The following is a 16,133-nucleotide window of genomic DNA, read 5'->3' on the forward strand; positions in this document are numbered from 1 at the left end:
AGCAGCATCTTTTAAGGCATAGAAGCAGTCTTCCCACTCACTCCAGGACTTATGGGTTTTACCAGTGTGGTTTTGACTAAGTTGCCCACTTGGATCCTATCTTTGTCGTTGGCGAGCTGATGGTGTTACATCAGATAGCTGAGGTCTCTCAGCTTTAATATCCCGAGGGAATCCATAGTTTAAAGCACCTTTTTGCCTGGAGAAATACCCCATCGTTAAAGTGCTTGCCTTATAAGCATGGGGACCTGCATTCAAGTCCTAACACCCATGTCAAAAGCCAAATGTGGTGGTGCACGCCTGTGATCCCGGTGCAAAGAGCTGGATCGCTGGGGCTCAAGTCAACCTCGCCAAATCAGTGAGCCCAGGTACCAGGTGTCAGGAAACAAGTTAGACAGAGCCTGAGAAATGACACCCAAGGTTAGTTAGCTTCTGCCCCACCCCCACCCCGCCACGCATGCACACACAACATGTATGTATAAACTAAAGTACTTTTGTTCACTAGTATAGTGTGATGTGCAGGTTTCTACAGAGACAAAATTGTTAATAGCCAAAGTATGTAGCCGTGCCTGGGGCAAGAGGACAGTCTCTGAGAAGAACTAGGCTGTTAATTCGTGGTGACTCCCTAGTCCTCTGAAGTGAATGTTGCTCCACTTTTTTATGAAGTCATTTGGAGAGAATGGCAGATCCTGGCTGTGAAGGCTTTTTGTGAAGTACTACAGAAATGGGAGGTTGCAGACATTTTTTAAAGATTTATTCTTATTATTTTTAATCATGTGTGTATATCTGTGTGTTGTTTATGTGCATGTGTGTGCAGATGCCCAAAGAGGCCACGAGGCATTGGATCCTCCTGGACCTGGGCTTATGGGTGGTTGTGGGGCACCTGATGTGAGTGCTGGGAACCTGGCCCGGCTCCTCATGAAGCAGCACATGCTCTTAAACACAGGACCATCTCTGCAGCCCCAGATCACAGACTGCTCATATGTTCTTTCCCATGAGGACAAAAGTGTGAAGACGCCGGGGTGGTACATGTGTCAAGTGCCTGGTACATCCTAGAACTACGAGTTAAAATGAGTAAATACTGGTTAAACACGGAGGTTCTTTTTTTTAAATATTTATTTATTTATTATGGATACAATATTCTGTCTGCGTGTATGCCTGAAGACCAGAAGAGGACAGCAGACCTCATTACAGATGGTTGTGAGCCACCATGTGGTTGCTGGGAATCAAACTCTGGTCCTTTGGAAGAGCAGGCAATGCTTTTAACCACTGAGCCATCTCTCCAGCCCCCATGGAGGTTCTGTGATAATGTGGGAGAACACGCAAGGACCAGAGCACCTGGCTCTGGCCAAGGTACCAGCTCTGTTACTTTGGACTCTTTGAACCTTAGTTTTTGTTTTGTTTTGATTTTAATCTGTAAAGTGGATGAGACAGTAGTAAAGAGGAGACACATTTAGTGTTTGTTGATGAATGAATGACTACTGGATATAAAGTATCACCTCAGACCAATTCTGGGAAGAAGAAATGTAGATAGTGGTGTTACTTGTTTCCAGGACGATCAAAGAGGAACTCAGCCTGATGTGTAGTCAAGGCAGGGACTTCCCTGCAGACATGCCTACCATGAGAAGCTCGTACACAGACGCTGGAACTACAAATGGAGCAAGATGAAGAGAAGGATTGGTAATTGAAGTTGAAGGTGTCCTTAGGAGTCAGGTGTGGCAGGGTCACAGTCACTTCAGCCATCTCTTCCCTCTCCCAGTGGTTGGGCTATCCCAGATCATGTATTACATCAGTATCCATGTGGAGCTTTTTAAGGTACTTAAGGACTGTGTATGCTAGGGGGCCAGTTTTATTCTCCTTCCTTCTTAGGGACATCTCTCATATCAAATTTCCCCATGCTTATTTATGAAACATATCCTTATTGATATCTGAAGCATAACCCTTTAAAGAGGTCGTGTGTTCTCTTACTTCACTTCAGAATTAATCATCTTTTACAGTGTTTGGACCATGTTCCATTGAAACCTCTGACTGGTCATATTATGTGATAGACTCGAGTATTAATTCCCTACTTTAAAATGGACAAAAGAAAGTGATGGCTCTTTGGGCACGCTGAGAACTCCTGCCTAGGATGTGTATCACATTGGGCACGCTGAGAACTCTTGCCTAGGATGTGTATCACATTGGGCACACTGAGAACTCTTGCCTAGGATGTGTTTCACATTGGGCACGCTGAGAACTCCTGCCTAGGATGTGTATCACATTGGGCACGCTGAGAACTCCTGCCTAGGATGTGTATCACATTGGGCACACTGAGAACTCTTGCCTAGGATGTGTATCACATTGGGCACACTGAGAACTCTTGCCTAGGATGTGTATCACATTGGGCACACTGAGAACTCTTGCCTAGGATGTGTATCACATTGGGCACACTGAGAACTCTTGCCTAGGATGTGTATCACATTGGGCACACTGAGAATCTTGCGTAGGGTGTGTGTCACACGTTGACCTCAGCACACTGATCCCTGGAAGACAGATGGCTTTAAGAGTAGTCAGTGGGTGAAATTTCAAGCCTTGGTGATGTGTTTATATTTGCATAAATTTAATAATTTAGACAAGTGACTAATATTTCTCACATGTTTGCATAAGACCTCAGAGCTACATTTGTAAGGTAAATGGTTGTTTTAATTGCCTCTGTTTTTTTAATTTACAGCAAAAGATGATGGAAGCATTGCCGTTGCCCTTGGTTATACAGCACATTTGGTCTCCATGATTTCCTTTTTCCTACAAGTACCCCTCAGATATCCCATAATTCATAAGGGGTCCAGATCCACCATCAAAGATAATATCAATGACAAGCTGACGGAAAAGGAGCGAGAGTAAGTGTCTTTCTTGTTTGTTTGGGGTATAAGCTGCTTGGAAACGTGGTTGAAATGGTGAGTACATTGGAAATGAGAAGTGTCCTCTAATTGAGGACAGTTTCTATATAACAAAAGTTACCAGCACTCCTCGCAGCATGGCGAGACTGTCCAAAACAAGCCAACTGTGGCAGGCAGTATGACTGCGTGGGAAAGTGCGTGACTAATGTGTGTTGTGGTTTTGGTTTGAGCCTTATAGCCTTGCAAATAAGTTTTAAATAACTTACAGGTAAAAGAAGAAACCATAAGGAAAGTATAATGAGAATGAGAATATAGCTTTTCAAAGTTGGCGGAATAGAGCTATATCTGGCTCAAGGAAATTTATATCCTAAGTACCTGCACCAGAAAAGGTATTTGAAAGTAAATTATCTAAGTCTCAAGTGAACAACTGGAGAACAGTTAGCAAAAGCCCAGGAGACAACATGGAAGGTGCACATCGGCTGTGTTGCTGTGCGGTGGGGTAACAGAACAGTGCCCAGGACCCTGGAAGGATGGATTTAGAAAGAAGAGAGGAGATGGAATCACTTTTTGGGGCATGGGCAAAAGAGGAACACCACAAATACGTATACAGGCAACTTTAAACTAATACATTAGTAATTCCAGTCAAATGACTTAATTTCTAGAAGGATGCTACTTTCCAACATAAATAATTGGCATTTAGAAAGTACCAGAGCAAATCTGCTCTGTGAACTGTAATCCCAGCAGCCCCCGTGCCTGGGAGGTGGGGTCAGGGCAAGAAAGGGGAGAACGGGGGGGGGGGGGAGAGGGGGAGCAGAAGAAGATTAGGGCACCAGTGGCCAGGCAGGGAATGGGAATAGGGAACATCCTAGGTGAACTATTCTCTATTCTGACTGCACATTAAAGTCATTTGAGAGTCTTAAAAACTGAGCTTTTGCCTCCCCCCCCCCGATTCCCGACCTTGTCCCAAAGACCCTGACTCTATTGGAAGCACTCACATTTGAGTGGTGTTTAGAGCTTCAGTGGGTGTTTTGACATGGAATGGGATTGAGAACCACCATCCTAGATTAAGAAGATCTTGTTTCCGTGGTATGAAAAGTTAGACCTTGCTAAAAGCAGTTTAACATCACTGTCTTTGGAGCTGAAGTGGGCTGGGCAGAAAGATGATAGCTTAGCAGTGTGGCCAGCCCTCGGCCTCTGCATGTTCCATCCATAAATGTGAGTCCCACACCCATACACCCATGGGGTACAGCAGCGTGTGCCCCGAACTGCTAAGCCATCTCTCCAGCCCCGTCGTAACAGCTGTTAGACGCCAATAGTGTTGCTCTGACTGTTTATGTGCAGGTGTTGAGTACCCATTCTGTTCTTTTGTGCAGCAGTGGCGTTACGGTGGCACGTGGTTGTCGTCATATAGTAGGGGGCTTAGAAGCAACTGTATGCACATACCATGCCGTTTACATAAGGGACTTGAGACTCACGGTTTCTGGCAACCATGAAGGGGTGGGCAGCAGTCTCCCTCAGATAGTAAGGGATGATCATATGTCGGGAAGAACAATGACTCTCAGCTAAGGAGCGCTTGTCCTTTTCCAGTGCCTTTTCCAATGTTGTGATTGACTTGAGCCCAAGTGTGCTTTGCAGTTTAGAAAGCATGAGAAACCGAATGAGAGCCTGCAATGTATATATCTGACAAAGGGAGCAGGACGTTGTTTTCTTTTCTTAGATACTTTTTAAAAATCAATTTGAAATTCATGTAACACAAAAATCCAAGATTTTAAGTGTTCAGTGTAATTTTAGTACATTTTCACCATTGTGCACCTAGCACCTCTATACTTTTGAGACTCCAAATAAAATCCTGTGCCCATTAAACAGTTTTGCCTCACCCCTGGCCATTCCCAGTCCCTGGCAGCCGCCAATCTGTTCCTGTCGCTGTGGATTCTCCTGTTCTGGATATTTTATATAAGCGGACCATACAACATGTGACCTTTTTCTTCCTGGCTTCTTTCAGTTAGCATAATGTCTTCAATATGTGTCCATGCTGAAGCTCAGTCGTACTTCATCCATTTTATGATCCAGTAATTTTCTGTCAAGTGTGTATAGAACATCTTGTTTCTTCATTCCCCTCTTGATGGACATCTGGGTTATTTCTACCCGTGGCTCTTGTGAATAGTGTCGCCATGGATATCTACTCATAGTTGAATGTGCATTTTCATTTCTTCACCTCCGAGGGGTCGCTGGGTCATGCAGTAAGCCTGTTTATCTCTAAGAGGAACACCAAAGGGTTGTCCATGGCGGCCGTGCCATTCTGTGTTTCCAGATGGGAAGAGCACCCTTGTGGTTTTCATTGTTTGTTCTTATGCTTAGTGACCTTGTGTTTATCTTCTCCTTATCTGCTCATTTTCTCATTAGGTTGTTGTTTTTGTTGTTAAATTGTAAAGCTTTGTGTATTCTGGATATTAGACCCTTATCACATAAGTGATTTTTAAACATTTTCTCTGATTCTATGAGTTGTTACAGTTTAAAGTAAAAAATTAAAGCCAATGTATGTGCCCTGGCATATGGTTAGAGCGGGGGGCTTCCAGTGAGCCCCACGGTCAGGTTCCATGTGCTGAGGGATCACTAAAGAGCCAGTTACACACTTGTACAGCCAGGGTTCACCTCCGTCTTCAGTGTGCTTGTGTGCAGGTGTGCACATGTGCTGGGAGATTTATAAACAAGATATTTCTGTCTTGTGGCTCCGGAGGCTGGGAAGCCCAGGCTCACGGTCCTGACATGTTCTGTGTCTCTGAGGCTAAGTCCATCCCTCTTACTGCACCCTCCAGACAGGAGCAAGTCATGTTCACGTGTAGGGGGAGGGATGGAAGCCATGTAAAGAAACCAGATTCCTCCTGTCGAGGCCCAAAGCTTTACTCTATTCGTGAGAACAGAGTCCTTATGACCCCATCACCCTTTAAGAAGAGGCTCCACCTCCCCACACTGTTGAATTGGGGTTACATTTCTGGAATAGTCACACCTCAACGTTCTGACTGTTCACTTTTTCCCCCCTGAATGCAACCCCTAGCATGGTGTGCAGTGTCCTCTTCCTTGGTGTTGTGAGCACACGTGTCTGATAACCTGTTCTTAGGCCCATCAGTCCGGGATGCGATGTTGCATATTTAACCATCGCTATAATGCTAGGGTGGGAATTTCCATCAGTGAGCAAAGAGGAAACAATTAAAACCATTGCTTCGCAGCCCTCTTAGTTCCCTTGGTGCACAGCAGGCTTTTGGCCTGGATGAAGTTCAGCTTTCTGTTGTCCCAGCTACTTTTCATGTCAAATCTGAGACCCATCATTCGGTCCAGGATCATAAAGGTTTATCCTCTCTTTTTCTGTGCTAGTATTGTAATTTTAATTCTTTTAGGTAGCTGTTTCTTCCATTTTGGAATTTTTTTTTTAATTTATAGTGTGTTGAAAAGCTGTTATTTCTCCCTTGAATGGCCTTGGCATCCTTGTTGCAAAAACAATCAACTGGCCATGGATTGTTTCTAAACCCTTATTTCTATTCCAGTTGTCTACACATCTGTGTTTATGCTGGGACCATAATAATGTTTGCAGTTTTGAGGGGAAAGAACTCCAAATGTGTTCCTTTGCAATACTGTTTTGGCTATTTGGAGTCCTTTGCAGTTCCCCAGGAATTGGAGTATCTGACTTGCCAACTCCAAAGAAAGAAGCAGCTTTGATTTGGAAGGGGATTGTATAGAACCCATGGGTCAGAGCAGGATGGCCATGTTATTGATAAGTATTGGCAATTAATAATAGTAAGAGCTTGCCTTTACCCAGGTCCTTTTTAGTTTCTCTTGTCAATGGTTTATATTTTCCAATACACAGGTCTTGCATGCCCTTTGCTAAATATATTTCAGTATATTTTACTGTTTTCCTCGTTTTTCTCGCAGATTGTTTGGGTTTTCTTTATATCGGTCCCTGTCTGTGAACAGAAAAAGTCTGAATTCCTCCCAACTTGGATGCTTTTTGTTTTGTTCTTCTTACCTAATTGTTCCTGCCAGAGCTTCAACAGAGCAGTGAGAGACAGCGGGAAAGGCATCTGTCTGTCCATCCGAGGAGCCCCATGCTTCTTCAGGAGTGTCCCCAGCCAAGCCCAGGAAGTTGTTTTCCCAGTGTCCCGTGAAGGGACATCCTATGAAGTGGGCTGGCCAAGGGGGCTGCATGGCTTCTGCTCTCATTGCGCTGTGCAGCTCTCGGGCTGCATGGCACTGGCTGCGTCCCTGCGGGAATCCCTTTGAGCATGCTCTTAGATTCAGCTCGCTGAACTCTGTGCACAGTTTTTACACCTGTCCTTGTGAGCCTCTCATTTTCTGTTTGTTAATGTGCATCTGGCTTTCAAATCAGAGTAACCTGACCTAAAATGAGGAAGGAATTGATTCCCACTCAAGCTTTTGGAAAGTTTGAAGATTTCTGTTAATCCTGTCTTAAATATTTGTTTGAATTCGCCAGTGAAGCTGTCTGGTCTTGGGCTTTTATTTCAGAGAGGTTTCTAAGTCTCTGAGAAGTTTCTTCTTACTGTGCACCTGTTCCAGTTCTCTGCAGTTACCCTGGCATTCGCCTGTGTGTCTAGCTGTACCCACATCACCTCGGCTGTCCGCCTGATTTCTTGGTGCAATTGGCTGTGTGTCCAGGCTGTACCCACATCACCTCGACTGTCCATCTTATGTTTTGGTGCAGTTGGCTGTGTGTCCAGGCTGTACCCACATCACCTCGGCTGTCCGCCTGATGTCTTGGTGCACTCGGCTGTGTGTCTAGGATGTACCCACATCACCTTGGCTGTCCGCCTGATGTCCTGGTGCACTCGACTGCGTGTCTAGGATGTACCCACATCATTGTGGCTGTCTGCCTGATTCCTTGGTGCAGTTGACTGCTCATACTGTTTTCGTCATCATTTTACTTCTGTGAGGTCTGTGTTGTTGCCTCTAGTTTTATATCTGATTTTAGTTATTTATCATAGTTTAAAGGTTTATCAATTTTGTCGTTTTTTTAGAGAACTAACTTTTTGTTTCATTTGATTCTATTGGTTTGTATACTTTATAATCCGAACTCTATCATATTCTTCTTTTGTAATAATCTTCATTATGCTGGTTTGTTGTTGTTTTTGTTTGTTTGTTTGTTTTGTTTTGTTTTTACTCTTTGGCTTTTTTGGGGGGTTCGCCACCCAGCTCCCATATACATGGAGACTTATTATTACTTAAAAATGCCCAGCCTTAGCCTGTCTTGTTTCTAGGCAGCTTTTCTTAAATTACCTCAATTTTTTAATATTTATTTATTATGTATACAATATTCTGTCTGCGTGTATGCCTGCAGGCCAGAAGAGGGCACCAAACCTCATTACAGATGGTTGTGAGCCACCATGTGGTTGCTGGGAATTGAACTCAGGACTTTGGAAGAGCAGGCAATGATCTTAAACTCTGAGCCTTCTCAGTCCAACAGCAGGGTTCTTAACCATGTAGCCATCTCTTCAGCCACAGAGGACAATATTTATGTCAATTCTTTTCTTCTACCTTGACAGCGGCAAGGAGATGATATCCCAGGGATCAATCTCAGCCTATCGGGCCGTGAGCAGGCAGCAGGCGCCCTACCCACTGATCTTCTTTGCTAGTGTTTCAGTTTGACCCCGGTGTTGTTGTTTTTGTTGTTGTTAGACCCTCACTCAGGAAGGTACAGGTAAGAATGTCAGCAGTTCTGGGTCATCCCTGGCTAGTCTGAGATAGAGGAGAACTTCATGTCCTCACAAGTTACGTCTTTCAACATTAGTTGCCATTTGTACGTTAGTCCTCAGCACACTGAGACCCTGCCCTGGGTTTTTCTCCACAGTGGTTGTGCACAGGTTGTTTGCCTTTTGACTGACTTGATGGTCTTAGCTGCTTCTCAGCACTGAGTTCTGAGTCCTACAGGCAGCCCCTAGGCAAGTCAGGATAGATAAGCCAGTTTTTGTAGGGTCAAATCGGCTTTACTTCCTTGAGAACCCCAATTTCCACACAGGAGTACAGGCTGCTGTCTCCAGCCTCAGGGTCAGAGACCTGAGGCTCCCTTCCCGCTCCCCTCTTCCTGCCTGATGGTAGTGTTCATTTGGCTGGTGGAAACCATTGACTATTTTTCAGAATTTTGACATTTTTGCATAATTTTTTAGTGATTTTTTTAAAGAGAGTCAGGCCCTTCAAGTAATCCCCTCCACGGTTTTCTCTGACCTCTTCTAATTTAGTGATAAAAAGCATCACTTATAAGGAATGAAGGGATCTCTGTGTGACATTAAGCAAGAGAGATGACCATGACCAGATATGTACTTATAGAGAGTACCTTAAGAGCCTCTTTCTTTCTGCTTACATTTATTTATTGCATTGTGTGCATGCATGTGTGTGTGCATGTTCGGGTATGTGTGCTTGCACACACACTCACATGCATGTGTATGTGTTATACCTACACATGTGCCTGTGCTCCATGATGTGCACGTGAAGGCCAAATAACATTTTGGGAGTTGGTTCTTTCCTTAAGGGTCCTGGGTATCAATTTCTAGTTGCTGGACTTAACAGTGGCATCTTTGCCTGCCAGTGAAGTCACTCATCTCACTAAGCATGGTTCTCTCTATCCTCTTGTACCTGTATTATTGTATCTATATTATTGAAAGTAGATGTCCCTCAAGATTTTTATCAAGTTGCTACATAATAATATACCGTGAATTATATGGGAGAATCATTTTGGAAACTTGAAGAAGGGCTATCTCTTAGAGAAATGTTCAGTATTTTTTTCTTTAGATAAGCTATGCACTTTTTTGGTGAATACTTATTTCCTGGGGTTTACTCTTTGTGCATTTGTGCCGTATTTATTTTGAGTGGTCTCTTAATAAAAATGTCTTTTCCTAATTTTTGGACTATTTCCGAGTAGTTGTTTATCCCGTCTATTTTTCACATCCTCCTGTCCTGTCTTACCCGGGGTGCTGCAAAGAGCATCCCTGTCAGCCTCTCGAGGACGTTCCGCTGTGTGCTTTAATTTGTGAAGGGTCAACTCAGCAGTCTATGGTGGCCGCCAGATTCTAGCAGATTGTTGACAGGAGAACCACAGCCATTGCATTTTCGTGAATGCGTTTTGTTATCTACTGCTTTGCCTTTTTTGCTGGAACCCGTTGTGTTATGTTGCCTAAATGTATCCATTTTTGTCACTTTAATGTCACTAAAGGTGAATTGCGTCTTATAATTAGTAGTATGTTGGGTTATGCATCTGTCTTAGTACTTCCTCAGTTAATGGTGCATTTTAGAGTTGGTGTTTAGGGTTTTGTGATTTTACGATGTTTTAGAAAATCCTTCAAGTCATTTTTGGAACCACATAGATGTGGAAACATATAAGTAGAAATAAATTTATTGACTATGCTCGCTGATTGAATCAGCCTGTTAGCTAATGGGTACTCCATCCCAGGCACCGAGAAAGCAGGTTAGACACAGCTCACTTCCCGCCTATCTGTTCGGCTTGATATGAACCTTTCCCCAAGGTATTAACTGAAATCAGGCCTTCATGGGAGATGGAAAATAGGAATTGGATGACTCATTGTACATATTATAGTTAATGTACCGGAGGCCTAGGGTTCTCTTCCCTTTCTGATTGCCTGCCTCTGCGCGCTGTGAGATAGAGCTCACAGTCGTTCATACAGTGTGGGGGAGGGAAACCCACGCTCCCTCTCTGGCTAGTGAGAAGCATGGCTCTGGAGAGGTGCCTTGCTCACACTGTGGCAGTGCACTGCACACCAGACTCAGCCACAGAACCAGAAGGACTGTCACGAAGGTTCAGCTGCAGGATGTCTTCCTTCCCTGAGACTAAAATGCAAATTTTTGAAGTCATTTTGAAAGAAATTGTATTGTTCATAATTACTTTTTTTTCTTTGCTTTGTTTTCAGTTGGAGAAATGGGGTGGTATTATTGGCAGGTACTGTTGAGACTTCTTGGCACATCTACGAAAGGACTTTGAGGATTTCTAAAAGATGGGAAGCTAGGATCTTTCTAGTGGGATTGTTAGAACCCAGGAAATGTGGATGCTGTTCTTCACATTTCCTTGATTTGTTTGTTTGTTTTGTTTTGTTTTATACTTAAGTGCATTCCTTTTGGAGCACCCAAATCCCAGGAGTTCCCTCTTTACCTGATGGAGTCTGCTTTCTCTTAGGAACTGGATTTCTAAGTACAGAAAACTTGTGACCCATCCAAACTCAGATGATACTGAGCTAAGTTTATAGTTATTGCCCGTGGGCCTGATTATCATGAAGGCAGAGGGATGTTTTACTCTGAGGTCTAGCACTTTGTTCTGTGACCCAGAGTGTAAAAGAGCTCACCACACGGGCCCCCAAGTCCTGAGTCTTTTCCTTGCAGCCACTTTGGCAGGTATGGAGATCCGTGGAGCACCCTTTCAGCAAAACATTTAAGAAAAGACACAGAAGTGTGCGGAGTAGCTGTGAGCATCTTTATCCATCTGTTCCCTTGACTGCTACTTGGCTGCCAGTGTTGACTGATTGAATGGGGGAATGAGGGAATGAATGGGGTTTGGGCTTTGATTTTGTTTTTGCTTTGATGTCATCTTGTTGAAGCAGATAGAATAACTTGAATTTCATTTATATGGTAAGGGGATTTCACCGTTACAATGCTCATAGTGAAAACGTAAACGAAAGCTTCAGGGCTCTCATGATGGAGGCTGTAATTCTGCCTTCTCATCCGTCACCCATCTCGGGGAGTCTTACCTGACAACAGTGTCTTAGAAGTTCATAAATTCCTTTCTGCAAAAGCTCTCAGCTTCCTTCCTTCCCATGATAAAATACTCGGTAGGAGCATCTTAGTGGAGAAAGGGTACAGTTCAGCTTGTCGCAGAGAAGTCGGGCAGCCAGTCACACTGCATCTGGATTAGGAACATAGGAGTCCCAGGACTCCTAGCATCCTGGAGTCCTCAGCGGGGTTCTTAAAAAGAACGCAGAATGTGTTCCGACTAAATGAGTCCAAACTGGCCTGCAGCTAACTCAGTTGCTGTGAGTCCTAACCTGTGTTTTTCTGAAACTGAGCATTTGGTTGTTACTCATCATCCATGCTGGCCTGTCTTCCTTTAATGCCTTCCCTAGCCACGTCCAGAACTGTGGCTGTGCTCTCTGCAAGGCACTTCTTAAGCTCCCGCCATTGGCCATTCTCTGTGTTTTGTCGTCCGGCTCTCTCGTTACATCTCCAAAGTGAAGCACATTGATGTGTGCACTCACTGAATCATAACAACCCCCCAGGTCAGCCACTCAAACGTGTATTACCCTTCATTATTGTCTTAAGTGTGGGGTCTTAACCATATAACCCAGGCTCGTCTCAGACTTGCAGTCCTCCAGCCTGTCTTATAAATTCTGGGGTCACATTTTGTACCACTGTGCCTGGCCTCACTTGTCTTATTTTATTCTTGTCTGAAATATTTGCAATGTAGGAACTACATTTTTCTAAGTATTAAACTGCTTCCATTTCACGCTGAGATCCTTGTACTGACATTCAAAAAGTAAGCTTCTTTTTTTTTTTTTTTAAGTTGAGTTCGGAGAATAAAGGGATGTTCAGTTTTGCAAATGCTATTAGGTAACCTGACCCTGCACACTGTGGGCCACAGTCTTAAGTCAGATGCTATCGCCAGGACAATGGTTATTTCATGGAGTCCCTTAGGACCACAGCAAGCTGTTCACTTCTGCCCTTGCTGTGATCCCAGGCCTCGCCGCACCGCTGAGCGAGCTGTGTTGGGAATGAGAGCAAAGAATGTTTAAAATGAGAAATCCCCATGGAAATGCAAGCCGGAGAGACCAGCACAATAAAAACGCAGAAGGTGGTTGCTGGGTGAGACAGGAAATGAACACCTTGTGAAGATCTGGCATTCCGCTGAGAGGGAAATGTGCTGAATGAGTCAGAAGGAATGGCGTGGCTGTTTCATTGCTGACACTTGGAAGTCTATCGTGTGTGTCGCTTTTAATGAAGTGTGTTTTAGCAGCACTGATGTTATTATCTGGACGAGGAAGTCTTCTTGAGTATTTTTGTCATCTCAGTTTTCTGCATCCAACTAAATTAAAGTCCAGTAATGCGATGGGACAGGGGGACCGAAAGGAAAACCAGATGAGGACGGCTTGTGGCCCCGACCTGAACTCCTGCTTCTCGGTTTGCAATATATTCAGATCATAATAGAGGAGGGATAATGTCTTCAGTGACTGGTGGGCTGTGGTGTAAGTGAAATCACGTTACATTATTACAATGCATGACATCATGTTTGTCACAGGTGGCCCCAGAGTAGCAGTGTTGTACCGCGGGCTGGCCTTTGAAGCTTTCATATGATCTTACGACAAATAGGCACTGTGGGCTCTGGCGAGGATCACCCGAGACGTGCTCTTGTTTCCTCTCATTCTTAGGCATTTGATGTTTTTTTGGTTACTAAGAATGGGGCAGGGGCTGGAGAGATGGCTCAGTGGTTAAGAGCATTTTGCCTGCTCTTCCAAAGGTCCTGAGTTCAAATCCCAGCAACCACATGGTGGCTCACAACCATCTATAATGAGATCTGGTGCCCTCTTCTGGCCTGCAGACATACACACAGACAGAATGTTGTATACATAATAAATAAATGAATGAATGAATGAATGAATGAATAGAATGGGGTGGCAAGGACACTAAAGCCAGCGTCTGCAGTCGGTGCTCTGTGGAGTAGTCTCTGAAAGCCTACAGTTGCTGTCCTTTATCTGCTGACTCAAGTTCTATGATTTTAATTTCCCTTAGCAACTGTGGTCTACAAACAACGAAAAGCAAAGATCAAGCAAGGTACTATTTTTTCATAGAAGGCCTGTCTGTGATGAGAGCCACTTTGTCCAGGGCAGTCTGTGCTGCCTGCCCGAGTCACCAAGTGGACATCTCAATTAGCAGATGAGTCCGGCCATACAGCAGCGCTTGGGTCTGCAGACTTCTGTTCTTGGTGCAGAAGGGGCTGATGTCCAGCACAGAGCCAGACTAGGAAGAGTCAGAAAAAGCATGCTTGAGAGAGTGTTCCCTAGACATGCGAGCCGGTGTCTCTGGCAGCAGTTAGAAGTCCAGAGAAGGCTAGAGGGCACCAAAGGGCAGGCACGCCGCCCAGAACAGCTGCTGCCGGCTCTGCACCCCTGTCTGGTGAGTGACTTCCGGAAGTTGCTCAGGTGTTTTCTTTAGGTATAGATGAAAGAGGAACACATTTATAGTTTAGTCTTGAAGCAAGAGTTCCAGTTCCCTTCAAAGGAAGCTTGAGTAATTAATAAATTTATTCAAACTAGGCTTGTGTAGTTAGTAAATTTAGTCAAAATATAATAATATGTATTTGTTTTGAATCACATTGCTTGTAATAAACATACAGTTACTCCTATCTGTACCTAACAGAGATCAGCTACATTTAAATTGTGGTGTGATAGTAGTTTTCAATTTTTTCTTGTCTCTTTTTCTTTTTTGAGATAAGGTCATGGAATGTAACCCAGGCTACCTCCAGCCCCCGAGTGCTGTGGATCACTATACTCACCTCCCCCTGGCTTTTAAAGGATAAAAGCTGTGTGTGTTCTTACAGAGAATCATGCTCTCCTCCTTCAGTCTCTGGACAACTTAGGGGAGATTCATTCTTTGAACATTTGCTTTATCCATCCAACTCCTGTTCCCTCATCTGAGAAACCAAAGATCACAGCCTCCAAGAAGTGTCAACAGCAGCACAATATCATCCATGCAGAGTGAGCTGTACCTGTAGATCCACAGTAGGTCCACAGCAGTCGGTTCGTGGCTGTGCCTGTGCCGACTCCACGCAGTAGTTACGATCTTGCTCCTTGCCAGTTGAACTTGTTTTATTCCAGTAAAAATGAGATTCAGGTTTTTAGAATTTCTTAAGTCAACCACAGAAATAGCCCGTACCATGAGAAAGATTCCTTAAGTTTGATTGCATTTAAGAGGAAAAGCAGCTTGCTTATAAACAAAACAAAACAGAATGAAAAAGCAAGCCAACAGATCAAGAGAAAATACTTTAAAGCCACAGAGTAACCTGAGGTCTGCCCAGAATATGTGTGTGTGTGTGTCTGTCTGTCTGTCTGTCTTTCAGCATGTGTACCGGCTGGCTGTGGTGGCGTGCATAGACCACAGTGTCTGGCTACAGCCCTGATGTGGAAGTTAGAAGAGAACTCCAGACAGAGTCCTTCTCTTTCACTTTGACTGAGAGAGGCATTTACTGTCCACTGCAGGGTACCCCGGCTGTCCTGTCACTGCCTTCATATCTTTACATAAAAGTAATAAGAGCAAATAGCCTAGTAGAATATAGATGTAGTGTTTAAGTAAGTATTATAGCAGAACAAACCTTAAGCATCTAATATTATAAGAAAAATATCCACACTGGTAACCAAGAAAATGCAGACTAAGCCCAGGAGAGGCCAGCAAGGTGGCGCTTGCCCCCAGATCTGATGATCTGACTGGATCCCGGGACATATGATGAGAGACACATGTGCTCCTCACACAAAAATAAAATAGTTTTCAAACCACGGAACATTGTTTTATGTGTCTCAAACTGACAAAAACTAGAGTGTCTATTTAAAGCCAGATATAATGAGCATGTGGAGGAGAGATAACGGTCCTTTGGTAATGACGTTTTCATCTATTTGAGAGAGCACTTTAACAAATACAGATAAATCTACCCACGTCCTCTCCTGACATCCCACTATCACAAAATGTATATATGTGTGCGGTGAAGATCAACTGCCGGTGTGGTGTGGATATTAAATCAGGTGGTCCCTTGGTCATCTCTGCTTCCCCAGAGACTCACGCACAGTGATGTGGCTGATATCTGTACCGACCTAACACGCAGTGATGTGGCTGATATCTGTACCGACCTAACACGCAGTGATGTAGCTGATATCAGTACCGACCTAACACGCAGTGATGTGGCTGATATCTGTACCGACCTAACACGCAGTGATGTGGCTGATAGGCTTCCATGGGCCAGGGCTCCACATTTCTTAGGCATAGCTTCTCCTTCCCCTCACTGAGCATGGTGCTGATGTGGGTGGCTAGTTTTGCTCATAACTCATGCATTTTTCATGCTTCTGGATTGGTTTTAGATTTATAGTAGCGGGTCTCCATATTTCCTTTTGAGCCAACACTGGTGTTAATAATGCCTAGAATGTTGAGTGTTACTCATATTAATAGAAACCTTTTTTAAAGACTTAGAAAAGAATTAATTCTTCCCATGAT

General features: G+C 44.0%; 1 protein-coding gene across 4 annotated transcripts in view; it reads left to right on the forward strand.

Annotated features, from left to right (window-relative positions):
• Positions 1–16,133, forward strand: part of Uvrag (UV radiation resistance associated) — a 231,516-nt gene that overhangs the window by 134,776 nt on the left and 80,607 nt on the right. For all 4 annotated transcript variants that reach the window (XM_048435068.3, XM_048435070.3, XM_048435071.3 and 1 more), the window contains exon 12: positions 2,708–2,873. In XM_048435068.3, the coding sequence (XP_048291025.3) occupies positions 2,708–2,873 (166 nt within the window). The remainder of the gene's footprint in view (positions 1–2,707; positions 2,874–16,133) is intronic.

This window comes from Myodes glareolus, chromosome 24 (assembly GCF_982192425.1).
Source record: "Myodes glareolus chromosome 24, mMyoGla1.1, whole genome shotgun sequence".
Lineage (NCBI taxonomy): Eukaryota > Metazoa > Chordata > Mammalia > Rodentia > Cricetidae > Myodes > Myodes glareolus.